Source organism: Caretta caretta, chromosome 3 (assembly GCF_965140235.1).
Source record: "Caretta caretta isolate rCarCar2 chromosome 3, rCarCar1.hap1, whole genome shotgun sequence".
Taxonomy (NCBI): domain Eukaryota; kingdom Metazoa; phylum Chordata; order Testudines; family Cheloniidae; genus Caretta; species Caretta caretta.
In genome coordinates this window covers 110,717,027-110,731,331 of record NC_134208.1, presented here as the reverse complement: position 1 = coordinate 110,731,331, position 14,305 = coordinate 110,717,027, and the positions used below count along the sequence as shown (strand labels likewise).

The 14,305-nt window shown below is 40.6% G+C and overlaps 1 protein-coding gene across 3 annotated transcripts in view; it reads right to left on the bottom strand.

Annotated features, from left to right (window-relative positions):
* Nucleotides 1-14,305, bottom strand: part of UTRN (utrophin) — a 577,632-nt gene that overhangs the window by 146,177 nt on the left and 417,150 nt on the right. For all 3 annotated transcript variants that reach the window (XM_048844328.2, XM_048844327.2, XM_048844330.2), the window contains one exon: nucleotides 13,668-13,797. In XM_048844328.2, the coding sequence (XP_048700285.2) occupies nucleotides 13,668-13,797 (130 nt within the window). The remainder of the gene's footprint in view (nucleotides 1-13,667; nucleotides 13,798-14,305) is intronic.

Here is a 14,305-nt window from a genome sequence, read left to right as displayed (position 1 = left end):
TATTTGCTTAAAATCTATTACTTTGTAGTTAATAAATTAGTTTTATTGTTTTTATCTAAACCAGTGTGTTTGACAAACTCGATTTAGGATAACAGGATTTGTGCACATCATTTCAATTAATAAAATGATGGACTTTATATGAGCTGGGAAGTACAAGACATACATTTCTGGGGGGAAATCTGGGACTGGGAGTGTGCTGGAGTCACCCTGCAGTATAATTCAGGTTGGTAAAAGTTTGAGTGTGATTGGCAGGTTGCAAATGCACACAGACATAACTGGGAGTGACTTATATGCTGGAGGCTGTTTGCGAGCAGTCCAGGAGTGGAGACAACAGCAGCAAAGCACTGCAGGCTGAAGGGAAGGGATGAGACAGCTACTCACTAGCCTAGATTGTACCCTGGGTATGTCACAGAGGCTAATTAACCATTAGATCAATTTACCAAGGGTGGTGGTGGATTCTCCATCACTGACCATTTTTAAAACAAGATTAGATATATCCTAGGAATTTGGGGTAAATTCTATGGAGTGTACTATACAGGAGGTCAAACTAGATGATCACAGTAGTCCTTTCTGGCCTTGGTTTCTATGATTGTCAGTTTCAGAGCATTATTTGAGTTCTAGAACTGGGGAAAAAAACTCTTAAAAATGTAAAACTATTTTGAAGAAAGTCTGAGAAAAGGCAGAAAGAAGTTTTGTACACCCAATCTTACTAGATGTTTCAGGGAAATATTCCAAGCAATTCCCAGACTGCCACAAACTATTAAGGAAAACTTCCATCTGTGTACATTTTAGCCTGCAGAGCCATAACTGAGCCAGATGCTGACCATGCTTGGAGATATCAAGGATTTTATGGAGCAGACTTCCAGGGACACTTGTGACAGAAAGCTGGGGCTGCACAGGTAGATGTGATTAGTCAACAGGCTATGTAGAGTCCCGGGCACCGGGAACTGGTAACCTAGGCATGATGAAGACCCACTATTTGTGACATTGAGAGGAGAAGAATGGAGGAAATCATCCAAGAGATGCTTTGAGAAGAATTCTGACTAGGGATGTTAAGAACCACTGGGGAACATATGAGAGGCAGAGATTCAATGTTGTTCTAGATTTGTTTGTTTGTTACAATTTTATTTCCTATAGTTAACGTGCAAATCTCAGACTCTACCCTGCCACCTGAACAACTCCACCACAGGGTTCTGCAACACAGTTTACCTTATACATTAAACTCAGTTTTCAGATGAACTTTTTACCCAAGCCTTTGCAACAGATTTCTGCAAAGGGGAGAGAACGGTCAACTAAAAGCTTTTAGACAGAATCAACTATTAAAGTAATAAATTATATAGACAGGGCAATAACAGAGGGTTTGAATACTTGGGGATAGATAGCAAGGGAGTTTTCATTTTAATTCATTTGGGAATTATTCATGTTAAGAGTTTACAACTGCCATGAGCTTTTCTAAAATAATCTGAATTGACTAAAATCCAGTGACAACAAGTCAATTTACTGATCGTAAAGTCCCGGGACGATTTCAAAATAATTTCTTGTGTACCAAATATACTGATGCTGTGATAAAAAACAAAATGTAATAAATACTTTCCATTTGGTTTTTTGGAATAATGCACTTGCAATTAGTTACTTTTCTGTACAGTATAACAACTTGCAGGTTTTATTTAGAAAACTGAACACTGTTAAAAACTAAGAATTGTTTATGATAAAAGATAATGATCCTCTTTGGAGGATTTAACAACTAAATAAGAGATAATCTGACATCTCTGCATAAAATGGTGATGAGATACAGGGACTTAATTGTCTTGGTCAGGTGGCTAGTGACAATTTGAACTACTCAAGCCACCAGCTAACTGGCCTCAACTCTGGAAGAATGGGAAATCTCTCTGAGAGCTGTTGGCTGATCGGTATTGACAGTAGGCTCAAGAAAGGCCTCATTCTCCAACCTGATTGGAAAGCAAGTATGACAGCACTTGATGACAGTATTGGGTACAGAAATCAGAAAAGTATTCTACACTGAAGGGGGGAAAAACACTAATAAGGTGACCCTGAGAAGATGGTGGTGATGGCAAATGTTGGGGAAGAGAAGAAGGAAAATTCTTTTACTTGGTTTGTCCTGCTAGCTAAAACCAAACAGAAGCACACGTGACAGATGTTGGTCACATCCCTTACTGTGTGGAAGGCACCTAGAGACCACGGTGACAGGTGTAAGAATCAGAACTGAACAGAAATAAAAATAGAAACATTATCCTGATGCTGTTGAAAGGCATGTGAAAGTTATTTGTTAATTCACTGTCACTGTGCAAACATGACTATTGCATTTTATTTGAAAAAATACCTGTTGTATTAATGTGTTGAGACTGTTTTATTTAACTTTAGAAAACCCTTGGGGGTGCTTATCAACTTGCTTTACAAAGACATTTACTATGGAAATAAAGCCAGATAATTAGTTTTATGAGGTATAAAATCATTTAACTTCTATTCACTTAAGAGACGAATTCATCTTGCATAACTATATTTGCCATTGTCATAGCCCAAAGTGTTAACAAGAAACCTCTTATTTTTTAAAGCAGAGAATACATTTGCAGTGACTTTGGTTCCATAGTCTAGAACTGTAGACCTGATTTCATAAAAGATGATTTAACAGTGACAATTTTCCTGGGGTTAGGAAATCTTTTCATCAGTCCATCATTAAACAAGTTGGCACAGGGATACAAAACTCCTTTATGTTGTGACAAAAACACCATACACTCATTATTACTTTTTTTGTCTTTTGATTGATCAGTCTCTTTTTGATGGTTCTTATTACATTATCTCCACTTCAGCAGCTGCTCAGAAAGTAAAAAAAGCTCTATAATCATCAGACCATCTGGTTACCAGAGAGGAAAAATATTAACGGACCTTGGAATCAGGGAAGAGAAAAAAGAAATCCACTGCTCTGGTTGCAACTGCTTCATTTCAATAAGCGTCTTTTGTCACAAAGTGATGAAAATAGCAAACGTTTTTCTAAATGTCTAGCGGAGGTAAACTGCAATGGGATGTGAACTTCTGAAACTGAGCCTTAGAACACTTATTTTGAGAATTAAGGCAAGCAAACAGGTTTCAAGGAGTGGACAATATGTAAAAAGGAAAATATTATGTATGAACAGTATGTTGCTTGTTTACAAATTTATTTTAGAGAAGTTAAGCTGCTCCTAGTTCTACCAGTTCTTGGTTTTCTGAGCACTTATTCTTCTTCATTTCTCAATCAATAGAAAAAGTGATCATTTTAGGGCCTGACAGGAGCTAGTAGTTTCTCTCTCTCTGCTTAGCAATCATTAAATTTATTTTCCCTTTCCTTTACTATGCTCTTTAAACAGCATAGAAGAACTGGAGCCGATTTAATGTCCATTCCCCCAATTATACAGAACATGTTCTCTCTTCCACGGTTCAGTGGGTCTTTGCAGCAGAAAGTGATGGTGCAAATGACACTGTCATCATTATAGCACTTTCAGAGCATTTGAACAGGCATAATGGGATACTGTCAAGTTCATAATCGGAAGAATCCAACAGTATTGTCATCACATAATTATGTCTAGCATCACTCCAATGAAAAATATTCTTCAAGCTTCTAATAACCCTGGCAGAAAACTTGCTTATAACAAAAAGTACTACAGGAACAAGAAGTTTAGATAATGAGAAGCAACTGGGTACTACAAAATGTAGCAATTAGGCAAATTCAAAGCAGCCATCCACGCAGGGATAACATGGCATGCCACTAGTTTCTCATAATTCATATATCTACTGTGCATATAGTTGGGGGGGGGGGTGAAGATAGTTGATCATTTTCATCTTAACCCTTTGGTTTTTCTCTGATTAGCACTGAAAGTTCTTGAAATCAAAGAAAATTAAAAAACGATAAAGAATGAGGAAAATGGCTGCAGGATAAAAGACAAATTTTTTTCAACCTGGAGATGAATGAATTACTAGGAGCAAAGAACACTGAATATCTGAAGAGTGAGTTCGTATATTGTGGGTATTTCTGGGAAGAACAGTATAAAGTCATCAATAAAGGGAAAGAAGAGGGATGCTAGTACTACATGCGTCCCCTGAATATTAAATGCAGTGTAGTTGAAGCCATGTCGGTCGCAGGGCCTGTGAAAGAGAAAGTGGGTGAGGTGATATCTTTTATTGGACCAAATTCTGTTGGTGCAGGAGACAAGCTTTCAAGCCACACAGAGCTTTCCTTATTCAGCAGCCATTGCATTAACATACCAACAGGTAAATCTGAAAGAGAACTACTATGACAGGAAAAAGCAGACTTCTCTACTACAGATTAAGCTGAAAACTCACACAGCAGAACTATTTTTTGAGCTTGTCAGAAAAGTATATTAACGCTTATTCCTAACCTTTTCTATTTTTAAAAGGGAAAGTCAGAAAAAATATAGCTATTTATCCTTTTTATTCTTTGCACTGTAAAATTATTTAAATTTAAAAACATATGGGCCAACCTAGTAAGTGATTAATTTCATGGGCCAGTCTCTTGGCTCCCAAGCACAGTGGAAGTACCGGAAAGGCAGAGTGCTTCGCCCCTACAGAGAAACAGCACTTCAGGTGCTCTGCAGCATTCCTTTGGTCACAGACTTTGACAGGTGTTCCACCTCTCCCCAGTAGGCCAAGAGGGGTCCTGTGATACAGAGGAGAGAGCATGTGAGAGCACGTACACAAGTGACCAGTACAAGGTACTCAACTTTTTTTTTTTTTAACCAAAAATTGCTTCAATTTTGCAAAAGCGTTGTGACTTCAAATCAGGCCACAATATTTTTGCAAAATGGAAGCAACTTCATGGAAGTGTAAGGCCCAACTCTCTCATCAGTGCAGAGTAGCTGAAAAGCCAGCTTTAACTGCTCCCCCGTCCCGATGACTCCCCACTGTGTAAGAGGAAAGCTTGGATGGCACAGAGCTGGGGTAGCATCTCTAAGCCACCCCTTGCTTTCTGCAGTCCCCGGTGAACAAGACATTCATCTGGAGAAAAGAGGCAAGACAGAGGCACCCCTCTGCTGTGGTGGTGATTCTAGGCAGCCCAGGATGTGGTTCTGCTTCCTGATGCACTGGGGGTGAATGGTGTGAGGGCCTAATGTTCCTCCACCAAAGACCATCTATAATTTTAGTGGCATAGAGGCCAGGCCTGGCAGTTCCCGGAGGATGATGGAAGAGACAGCTGTCCATCCCCTAAAGACACCTCACTGGTATGTTAAAAGGTGACTAAAATAAAAAACATATGATCACAAGCCTTCTCATCAATCAGCCTGTTAATCGGCTGCACTATTAGCAGCACCGGTGGGAGACCTAGTACTGACACAGCTCTGGTGACTTCTGGAGTCTTTACAAGCATGTGTCAATTAACCCTGATCACTAAAAGGATATCTACACTGCTGTTAAATGCCTGCTACTGGCCTGGGCCGGGTGACTTGGGCTAAGGGGCTATTTAATTGTGGTGTAGATATTCAGACTCGGGCTGGAGCCTGGGTTTTAGGGCCCTGTGAGATGGGAGAGTCTCAGAGCTTGGTCTGCAGCCTGAGCCCAAGTGTCTACGCCGCGATTAAAGAGCCACTTAGCCCGAGGCTCATGAGGCCAAGTCAGCTGGCACAGGTGAGCCGTGGGTTTCTAACTGCAGTACAAACATATCTTAAAATTCCCGTTGGTGCTGTTGATGGCATTGGTAGGATTTTTGGGTAACATATCTGTGCCCGAGAGGGCTGGGGGGGGAGATACCAGCAAAAGGAGGACACTCAGGACTAAGAATAGTAAACTACGCTTTATTGAAGGAAGGAAGGAAGGAAGGAAGGAAGGAAGGAAGGAAGAACTTACGCTCCAATCTGCACGGGGAGCCCCTAGGACACGTGGAGGGGCTGCAGGGGACTTTGGCCATTCGGGACAGCTGACCAGGGAGGACTCTGCCGGGGGGGAGCCCTCTGCAGCGCTATATTCTCCGTGCTTATCTTGGAGTTACATGGGGTCAACAGCTGGTTACATTCTATATGTATGATTTATGCTTATTACATAAACTAACTTGTTTACAGGCAAAAATATGCTGAGCTATGCTACAATATCTTTTGGCAGGGTCTGTCGGACAAAGTTCATCGAAACTGCCTGCATCCTCCACTTATGTCCAGTCACGTACTCAGTCCACCACTTAGCTCCTCGCCAATTTTCGCAACCTTGCCCCTACAATCTCCTAGTGTATCCATGGCACAGTGTACACATTATAGGAATCAGTACTGCTCTGGAAACATTCTGTGGTCCACCTGGTAAACAAATTGGTCTATTTGCTGTCATATTACAACACTAAAAATAACCATTATATCCTCAGGTTCAAATCTCACTTCCCCTACTCCAGCTGCCCAAAATTCGGTTTTAAAAATCTCCTCTTTGGCCATGTGCAGGATTCCAATGCCACCTCTGGATAGGGAAAGAGGGTGTTTACATCCCTGGCCACTTGTTGTGCTTGTTTATCTGTCACACACCTGTCCACTAGTGAGTTTGAGATGACTTCACCTAGAACACCAAAGAGCCAACATATAGTAAAAAAATTTGGGCTTTACCACTATAGACTGAACTTAAACTGGTGACCTATACGCCTGGCTAAATATCCCTCCTCCGCTCAGTCAGTCAGGCATTACATCTTTGGTAGTTATAAAGTTGTAATCTTAGTACGTCTCCACTCTTCCACAGAAGCTTTCAGAAAAGACAAAGATGGGTGAGACCAGAAATTGTAATATAGGGAGAGATTTTCAAAAGAGCCTAAGGGACTTAAAAGCATATGCTCCATTGACTTTCAATGGCATGTGCGTGCCTTATTCTTAAGCTCTTCAGCACATCCTCACGCCCTTATACAGTAAACCACCTGGGGTTGAAGGGAGTGGCTTTTCAGGCCTTCTAACAACCAGCTGGTTCAGTATCTTGGTAGGTGTATGGTTACTAGCTGCACTGGTACTTTGGCAGAAATCGGTGTTTCAGGCAGCAGTTCAATTCCCACCCATCAGACAAAATGATAAGTTTTAAAACTTTACTTAAGTCCTTTATTGTATTTTTCCTTGCTATGGATAAAAATATTATATCAGGGAATTTATCTCACTGCATTGGTGTCACGGAGTCCCTGGGCGATGCTCTGGAACTGCTCCCCATGAAGCCAGTCAGGACTCTGGGGCAGTCGCCTTTCTGTGAGCAGCCTGTCTTCAGGACACGCAGCTCACTCAGCTTCCACCTTCCTGGGTCTGACCTCGGAGCATTCAGCATCCTCTGCCCCACCGTGCGCTTCCCCCAGCGAGTCCGCTCAGGCGGGGCTCCTGGGGAAGCCAGAGGGTCCTGCACCCCAACTCCGCAGTCAGACGTGACTCTCAGCCAGCCAGTAAAACAGAAGGTTTATTAGACGACAGGAACATGGTCTAAAACAGAGCTTGCAGGTGCAGAGAACGGGACCCCTCAGCTGGGTCCATTTTGGGGGGCAGTGAGCCAGACAACCACGTCTGCACTTCACTCCATGTCCCAGCCAGCCCCAAACTGAAAACCCCCTCCAGACCCTCCTCCTCTGGGCTTTGTTCCTTTCCCGGGCCAGGTGGTCACCTGATTCCTTTGTTCTCCAACCCTTTAGCTCTCGCCTTGCAGGGGGGAAGGGCCCAGGCCATCAGTTGCCAGGAAACAGGGTGTCGGCCATTGTCTGTGTCCAGACTCCTGCACACACCTGCCCTCTAGGGCTCTGCAATGATCATACACCCTTACTCCACCCCCTAGATACTTAAGAACTGCCTAGGGGAAACTGAGGCACCCCCACACTATTCAGAGGAAACATTAAGAACAGTCCCACTTCGTCACAATTGGGCAGCAGGAAAAGAAAAAAAGCGGTTCCCCTTCATTTATATATGAAACACGAACACATGCCAGATGCCTGCTAGAATAACTAAAGTATATGCATGTAATTTACTGATATATGATATTGTTCTGATGCAACTGTGGTATATTTTTGCATTTCTAATTTAAAGGTAGAACAGATGGTGAACATTAAATTAATTTAAAGTGATGTGTCCATCAAAATAACCTTTGCTACCAAATAATTGCTCACTAAGTGGGGATTTGATCATTTTCACCAGCTTTCTACACTAGCAATGCACATTGATATGACTGAAGACTTCTGGAAATGTTCGCAATTTCACTGTATCATCCTGATCTGTCAGCACTTTATTTTATAGTACACTTCATAAACTGAATTTTAAGGACAGGAATGCTTACCATATCAAGAAGGTCATATGGTTGATCTGTGGTTAAGCCGCCCAAGGAAAGAAAATAACATTCTGTTTTTCTGTGTTTTTCATGGGCTGTAACTTCACTAATAATTCTTGGATCTGAGAAACTAATTGGAGTTATGTTCTTGATCTAAATGTCTGCAAGCAGTTAATTATACTCCTCTAAATTTTCTTACTATATATCATGGACAAGTGACAACAAAGCTAAAAATATAAACATTTTCACAGTGCCCTTATCTTGTTGATTTATAAAATCTAGCAGCTGGTTTATCAGTCTACTGTATTTAGAAACTAGAAGTTCAAAAGCAAGAAACAGGCTTGTTCTTTTGTGATGATGTGATCCCTGGGGAGATGAAGATGAAATCAGAAGAAAAAACAGATGGGATAAGAAAGAACTCAAAAAATTAAAACTTCCTGGTTTATGGAGGTTCAGTGTTCAGAAGGGCCAGTTACTGCACGGTTGCAACATAAGGCCGACACGCTAAACGGGAACAGCATCAGAGCTAATATCGTAACCTAAGTTAATGTACTTGTTATCGTAGGACATATAACAAGATCTTATTACATGTAATACAGCAATGGAGTTAATATAAGGTATCTTGTAATGCATGAGCAGGTATTGTACTCCTCTTACAATGTATCACCTGACAACAAAGAATTTATGTAATTGTTTAGGGACTTTTTAAAGTATCTTTTCTTTGAGCAAACCCCACACTGATTTGTGTGGGCTCACCTCCAAATTTTGTCCAACACCTTCAAACAATGTATTCCGTCCCTTCCACAAAAAGTGTAGAGGAGCAAACAGGCCTTGCTAAGTGGCTGTAAGGTTAACAGAATCAGGCTCTCGTGAACTGAAAAGGGAAGTGAATTTTTCAGTTGAGGACCCAGTGCAGAGAATGCACCATTTCCGTTCTCCTTGCACTTAACCCACAGGGTATTAGACCACGAACCTTGGACAATTTCAACTATCGTAGTATCACAAAAGAATAGAGGCAGTCACTGAAGTAACTAGAACCCAATCCGCTGAAGGCTGTATATGAAAAACCTTAAATTGGATCTGGAAATAAATAGGAAACAGGAAAGAAGTTGTAGCACTGGTGTTGAGGTGGTTTCTATAAAGGATATTTCTAAAACAGGCACCCTGCATACTATCAGGCAGCAAGTTTCAGAGTGGTTTTAAAGTACAGTCCCAAATAAAGTGCCCTATCGTAATCAAATCTTGTGCTGAAAAAGGTGTGGATCCTGTGGCGAGATCCACATGTAAATGAGTGGACACAAACCTTTTGTTGAGTGTCAGAAATAAGAAACAGTATTGACCACTCACACTATACCGAATGCTCAGAACTAGTTCTGGAACCAACAGGCTGTGCATCTGAGTAATAATGAAAAGGAAACTTTTCCAACTAGGGAGCAGGGATCTTCTCCACCAATTTCTCCAGTCCACTAGCATAACCTCAGTCTTGTGCAGGTTCAGTCCTCATCTAAGCCGCAAGCCTCACAAGTTACTCATCTTATTATTCCACATGCATTTCCTCATCACCTTTCCATATGTTCCATACACCCTTATTATATTGCAATCTGAGGTCCTATCTACACAGGAACAGAGGAAAGTCAATTTGGATCTATAAGGGTATGAATTTATATTGCATTAGTTAAACCTCATTAAATCCTTTTGTGGAGATATTCATACAGAATGAAATTGCCCTTAATTCAGATTATTTTAATTTACTTCAAAAGTGTCCACATGGGATTAATGTGGTTTAACTAACATGCTTTAAATTCTCACCTTTAGTTGATTCAGATTAACTGGCCTGAATGTTCCATTGCAGACAAGCCCTAAGATACTGTTGAATACTTTATACCTGCCTACACAGAAATTACATTTTACATAAGTCTGAGCATAAATTAGCTAATATCAGGCTAAATAATCTAATACAAAAACTAAATTATAGTATAATTCAATGTATCTTTGTAAAGTGCCTTTCATAAAAGAGTAACAGAGAACGATCAAAGACAATGTCTGAAAGGAAAAAAATCTGACAGGATCTATTTAAAAATACCATCAACATCTATGACACATTCTTGAAATATAGTAATTTTGTTAATTGAGTAGTTATTGTGTATTTTCAGATGTAGAGAGAGATCAGTGAGATTACCAAGTACTTTACTGTTTACTTAAGACACTGAATTGGTCTCATATTGGAATTAGTTGGTCATCATTTTGCATTATTCTGGAACTCTCATTTCACTACATGCACATATTGCCCAGACCATAAGGGTATTTATCCCAGGTATATCCTTGCACAATTGGCTATGATGCATTAGAATTGTGTGTTTTGGGGAAGAGGATTTTTTTTCTCCTTACTCTGAAACACCTGGTGTTGCCCCCAGTGCAAGAAGCGGGTTACCAGACATGTTCTCATTAAGAAAGATGAAAACCCTAACTCTTATTTTGTTATTATCTGTATAAGAGTAGTGCCTAGAGGCTTTAATCTACTTCTGGATATCATTGTGCTTGATAGACTGAAAGAAAGTCACTGCACACTGAAAACTATGATCTAAAGGCAAGATTCTGCCACACCTACTCCTGTAGAATAGTACTTTAATCAATGGGATTATTTGCGTCTTTAATAAAGTGGAGAAAGGCATAACAAAAACCTGTGTCTGGAAACTGAAGCCAGACAAATTCAAATTAGAAATAGGGCAGAAATTTAAGTGAGGCTGATTAACCACGGGAACAAACTCCCAAGGGAAATGGTAGATTCTCCATCTCTTGATGTCTTCATATCAAGACTGGGTGCCTTTCTGGAAGATACACTGCAGCCAAACACAAGTTATTGATCTCCATACAGGGGTACCTGGGAGAACTGAATTGTCTATGACATACAGGAGGTCAAACTAGACGATGCAATGGTCTCTTTCTGGGCTCAAACTCTATGAATCTACGTACAGCAAGGTACTGTTTTTGCAATATGATATGTGGACAGGAGATATTCATAAAACACTCTCAGACCACCAGCCTGCCAATTATCATTTGGCAGTTTTCTATGGTCAGCCAACCTCCTAGTCTGTCCCCACTACCTTTTGAATATTACAAGATACTATGTTTTCATAATATTGTACTGTGAGAATTTAACATGTGTATCATCATCTAAAGATCACTCTCGTGTTTTCATTCAACACTGACCAGCTTACAAAAATCAAGTCCTGACAAATACTGCTGAATAAAAAACACCTGGCACTAGTGGTGTGTTATGATTTGGCACAGATTGATTTGGGTACTTTTACACATTTTGAGACGTAAGTTATAAAATTTGTTGAGCTCATGACTGGCTGAATGAGCAAAGCTAAAATCGGAATATATTATTTTCATCTTCATGACACTTCATGCAATGTTGGCCAAACAGCACATTTATTATATATGCAACATATCAAATAAGATGCAAAACTACCAAATTTTGCATAACATACTCCTGATTTTTCAAAATAGCAGGAGATAAGATCTAATATAACAACCAAGAAGTAAGTATTAGTCAACGAAAAAAAGGTTAATTTGTTTTAACCAGGAGGTGTTCAAACTATGCAACGCAAAGCCAAAGAAGGGAATCAGAAATGAGGAAAAGAAAAAACTCTTTGTGGTAGAAAATTACACAAAAGTAAAGTCAGATTGCTATAACATTAGTTATTTTTAATTAACATTAAGTTGAAAAGTCGTCTAGGAAGGCTCTACAGGATGTATGAAATCAGGAGAATGAATATTAACACAGGCCAGAAATAATCATATAATGACTTTGCAAATTATATAGAGTACTGAACGATATGCATTTGCATGGTAATTCAGATTTCTGCAGATTACTAGTTTTTTTCTAGTACAATTACAATGCAATTTTCAGCAGTAAGATTTCATGATAACAGAAGAGATACAATTATGAATTCACTCTACAGATATATGATACACTTCTACACCGATATAACGCAGTCCTCAGGAGACAAAAAATCTCACCGCATTATAGGTGAGACCGCATTATATCGCCCCCTGACAGGCACTCACCGGCAGCTGCGGGAAGCGGAGTAACGTGGCCCCAGCCCGCTCCACTCCGCCAGCTCCCAGCCATGGCGCTCCGCTTCCCGCCACCGGTGAGTGCGGGGAGGTTGGGGAAAGGACATCCTCTGCAGTCACTGGTGACAGGAAGTGGAGTGACGCAGCCCCAGCCCGCTCTGCTTTCCTTATCCTGACCCCAGCCGTGTCACTGGGGGGTTGGGGAAAGGTCCCGCACTCACCTGCGGCGGGAAACGGAGCACCGTGGCTGGGAGCTGGCGGAGTGGAGCGGTCTGGAACCGAGCTGCTCCACTTCCGCCACTGCCGGTGAGTGCAGGGGGGATCCCTTCCTCCAAGCCCCCCTCCCCGAGTGACACGGCTGGGGCTGGGGCGAGGGAAGCTAAGTGGGCTGCTCCTGGCGCCCCGCTAATCTCCCAGGCCACTCTGGGACTGCGGGTCCCCCAAAAGTGCCCCCCCACAGCTCCTGCCTCCCAGACCCTGGTGTGGGGGGGGGGGGTTGGGAAGAGCCCCTGACTGCCTCCGAGACCCTCTGCCCCTTATCCAACCCCTCGGCCCCGGCCTGACACCTTTAACATGCTGTTCAGAACAGCATGTTGGAGCTTTATTGCGTTGCATGAGAACCCGCGTTATATCAGGGTAGAGGTGTACTTACTATATGTACTATATACTTATACAATTATTACATTTTTTTTTCTTTTGAACAATTATGAATAGACTTACGACTTTTTCTCTGGTTCCTGAAAATAGCTAAATATGAGTCAACTCTTGCAGTCATTAAAGAGTTAAACATTCAAATAGCTTAATTACCACCTAGAGATGAAAGACAACTGATCTAGAACAGATGTGTTTCATTTTTCATCAGGCAATTCCAGAATCTATTTTGGTTAATATTTTACAAAGAGTAATATATACAGATTTTAATGGCTTATGTTCCAATATTCTTCACAATCATATTTCAGGTGCATAGCTTTGTTATTGAAGCAAGAATATACAAAATTGCACTGATGTTATCCATATTTTGAGTTTATAATGAAAGGCAAAAAATTCCAGATGTGCCTCCTCAAAATGTTTTTGATATAAAATATAGCCTTCTGTGATTTATTTGTACATTTCCTCCTTCCATCATTGAACACTGGATATTTACAAAGCAATGAGGGTTATACTTGATCAATTTGTAGGATGTGAAATGCCCAATTGCTTTAGAAATTCTAGAAGGCTACATAAATAATGAGCTATAAAATGTATACTGGGGACCTAAAAAGTGGTTTGATGTTGCAACATTCATTTTACATGTTCCAAATATGAAGAAAACAGTAACTGACCCGTTTTTGAGTGCAGGTTTTTTCTTGGTTCTTCAGGGCCCTCGATTGGTTGGTCGGCAAGGAAAACTCGTGCCTGGTCTATGGCATTCAGAATGGTTTGCTCTTTATCCTTCAGTTCACGCCTCAGTGCCTTATGGAAGGGAAAATGAGAGTTGCATTTGTAACTTAATGTTTTGTACAACAGGCAATGTAGCAACTGCTCCATTTTCATCCCTCTGACCTGTGTAGTGAGTGACTAATAGTCAACATTTAATTCATGTTGCAAGACAAAAATTTAATTTTGCAAAAGAGAGATGGGAAGAAAATGAATTTAGACTGCAGAGGTTTTTGCAGAACTAAGTTAAATATGTGAATACAAGAAAAATGATGATGATGATGATGAGTTTAAAATATTCACCAAAAGGAAATTATTATACTTGAACTTACACAAAAACACACTTCGAAGCCTTCATTACTATCTGAAGGATTCATAGGATATAATAGACTGCTCTGACTTTTTGTTGTTGTTAGCCAGAGCGAAAAAAAAAATACATTCAATGGAACACAAGCAGATAATTTCACAACTGGTAATGAGAACTGCAGAAGTATTTTAAATACTTCACAATATGTTAAGTTAAAAAATATGAAAATTAAGAGGC